At 51.3% G+C, this 1,193-nt stretch overlaps 1 protein-coding gene across 1 annotated transcript in view; it reads right to left on the bottom strand.

Annotated features, from left to right (window-relative positions):
- Positions 1–91, bottom strand: part of LOC103617730 (cat eye syndrome critical region protein 5-like) — a gene marked incomplete at its 5' end in the record, with an annotated part of 8,429 nt that extends 8,338 nt beyond the window's left edge. Inside the window, 2 exon segments of the mRNA XM_017737359.1 lie at position 1; positions 4–91. The exon segment at position 1 is cut by the window's left edge and continues 127 nt beyond it. Coding sequence (XP_017592848.1) covers position 1; positions 4–91 — 89 coding nt within the window.
- Between the last annotated feature and the right edge of the window lie 1,102 nt (positions 92–1,193).

Here is a 1,193-nt window from a genome sequence, read left to right on the forward strand (position 1 = left end):
CAGGAATGGGGGTCTTCCCTCGGACCAGCACCCCATCAATGTCAAAGAGAAATCCAAAGGATGGCAGCACGCTGAGCTGTAAGGAGGGATGAAATCAAAGGGTACATTAGTTATGCTTGTACTTACACACGTTCAATAGAGTTTCCAGCAGCTATGGCCCCCTGAGAACAGAGGCCTCCAGTGAGAGCAAGGGATATTTAACTCTGCACGTTCTAATGTGCACGTTGACACAAGGAGCACCACAACTCCCTCTGCCTTATGCATACAGACTCATGAGCGCTACTTTGCCCTACAAATAGTACCAGAACATTTCAAATGACAGGAAAAAATTAAGTTAGACTGATCCCAAGAGGTACAAAATGCATGCTGCTGTGCCAGTGAGCCTCGCTTTAGATTGGCTTGACCCCCACAGAATACTAACAAAATATACAAAAGTAAATCTTTCAGTGGTAGGCAGGTCTTGGACACAAGTATTATACTTGGTTCATCCCTTTCAAGGTGTTTATGTAGTAGAACTGTTCTGTTCCACGAGAGGTTAGATTACAGTGTGATTACATGTGCTGTGCTCCTGCACATGGCTTCAGTCCTGGTTTTACATAGGGCAGACAAAGGTGCTGCTCGAGTTACTAAAATAGATCGCCTTGCCTGCCTTTGAGGCCGTGATGAGCTGGACCTGGTGAGCCCCGGAAAGGAGAGAGAGGAAAGATGAGCTGGGTGGTAAGGCCAAGGAGCAGAGACACAGAGAGGACTGCTGAGCAATGAAACTGTTTAAGGATCAGGCTGGAAAAGTACGGAACAAAATCTGTCATCGAAAGTTCATTTCTCTCCGGAGCCTCAAACGGAAACCAGGAACCTTGGGACTTACGATCCCCTCTGTGAGTGATGAAAAGGAAGGGGTTAAGGGCCGAGAGTGAGCGTGATGGAGGGAACAGGCACAGAAAGGATCCAGCCATGGCAGGTGGGACAGCCTTTGCCACCGGAGCTGTCTCAGGGCACGCACCCACAGCCACCGCGTCTCCTGTGCAGGAGAAGGGCACTTTGCCCACTTCAGCAGCACTTTGTTCCACATCAATTATCCACCCGCCACGTTTTCCTGCAGCGGGGACAGCAGCGGGACAGGCACCGCCACCGGCACCGCTGGGCACGGAGATGCAGCTGCCGGCACACCCGGGCACGCTGCCTCCCGCTGCTGC

This window comes from Corvus brachyrhynchos, unplaced genomic scaffold, assembly GCF_000691975.1.
Source record: "Corvus brachyrhynchos isolate BGI_N302 unplaced genomic scaffold, ASM69197v1 scaffold266, whole genome shotgun sequence".
Taxonomy (NCBI): domain Eukaryota; kingdom Metazoa; phylum Chordata; class Aves; order Passeriformes; family Corvidae; genus Corvus; species Corvus brachyrhynchos.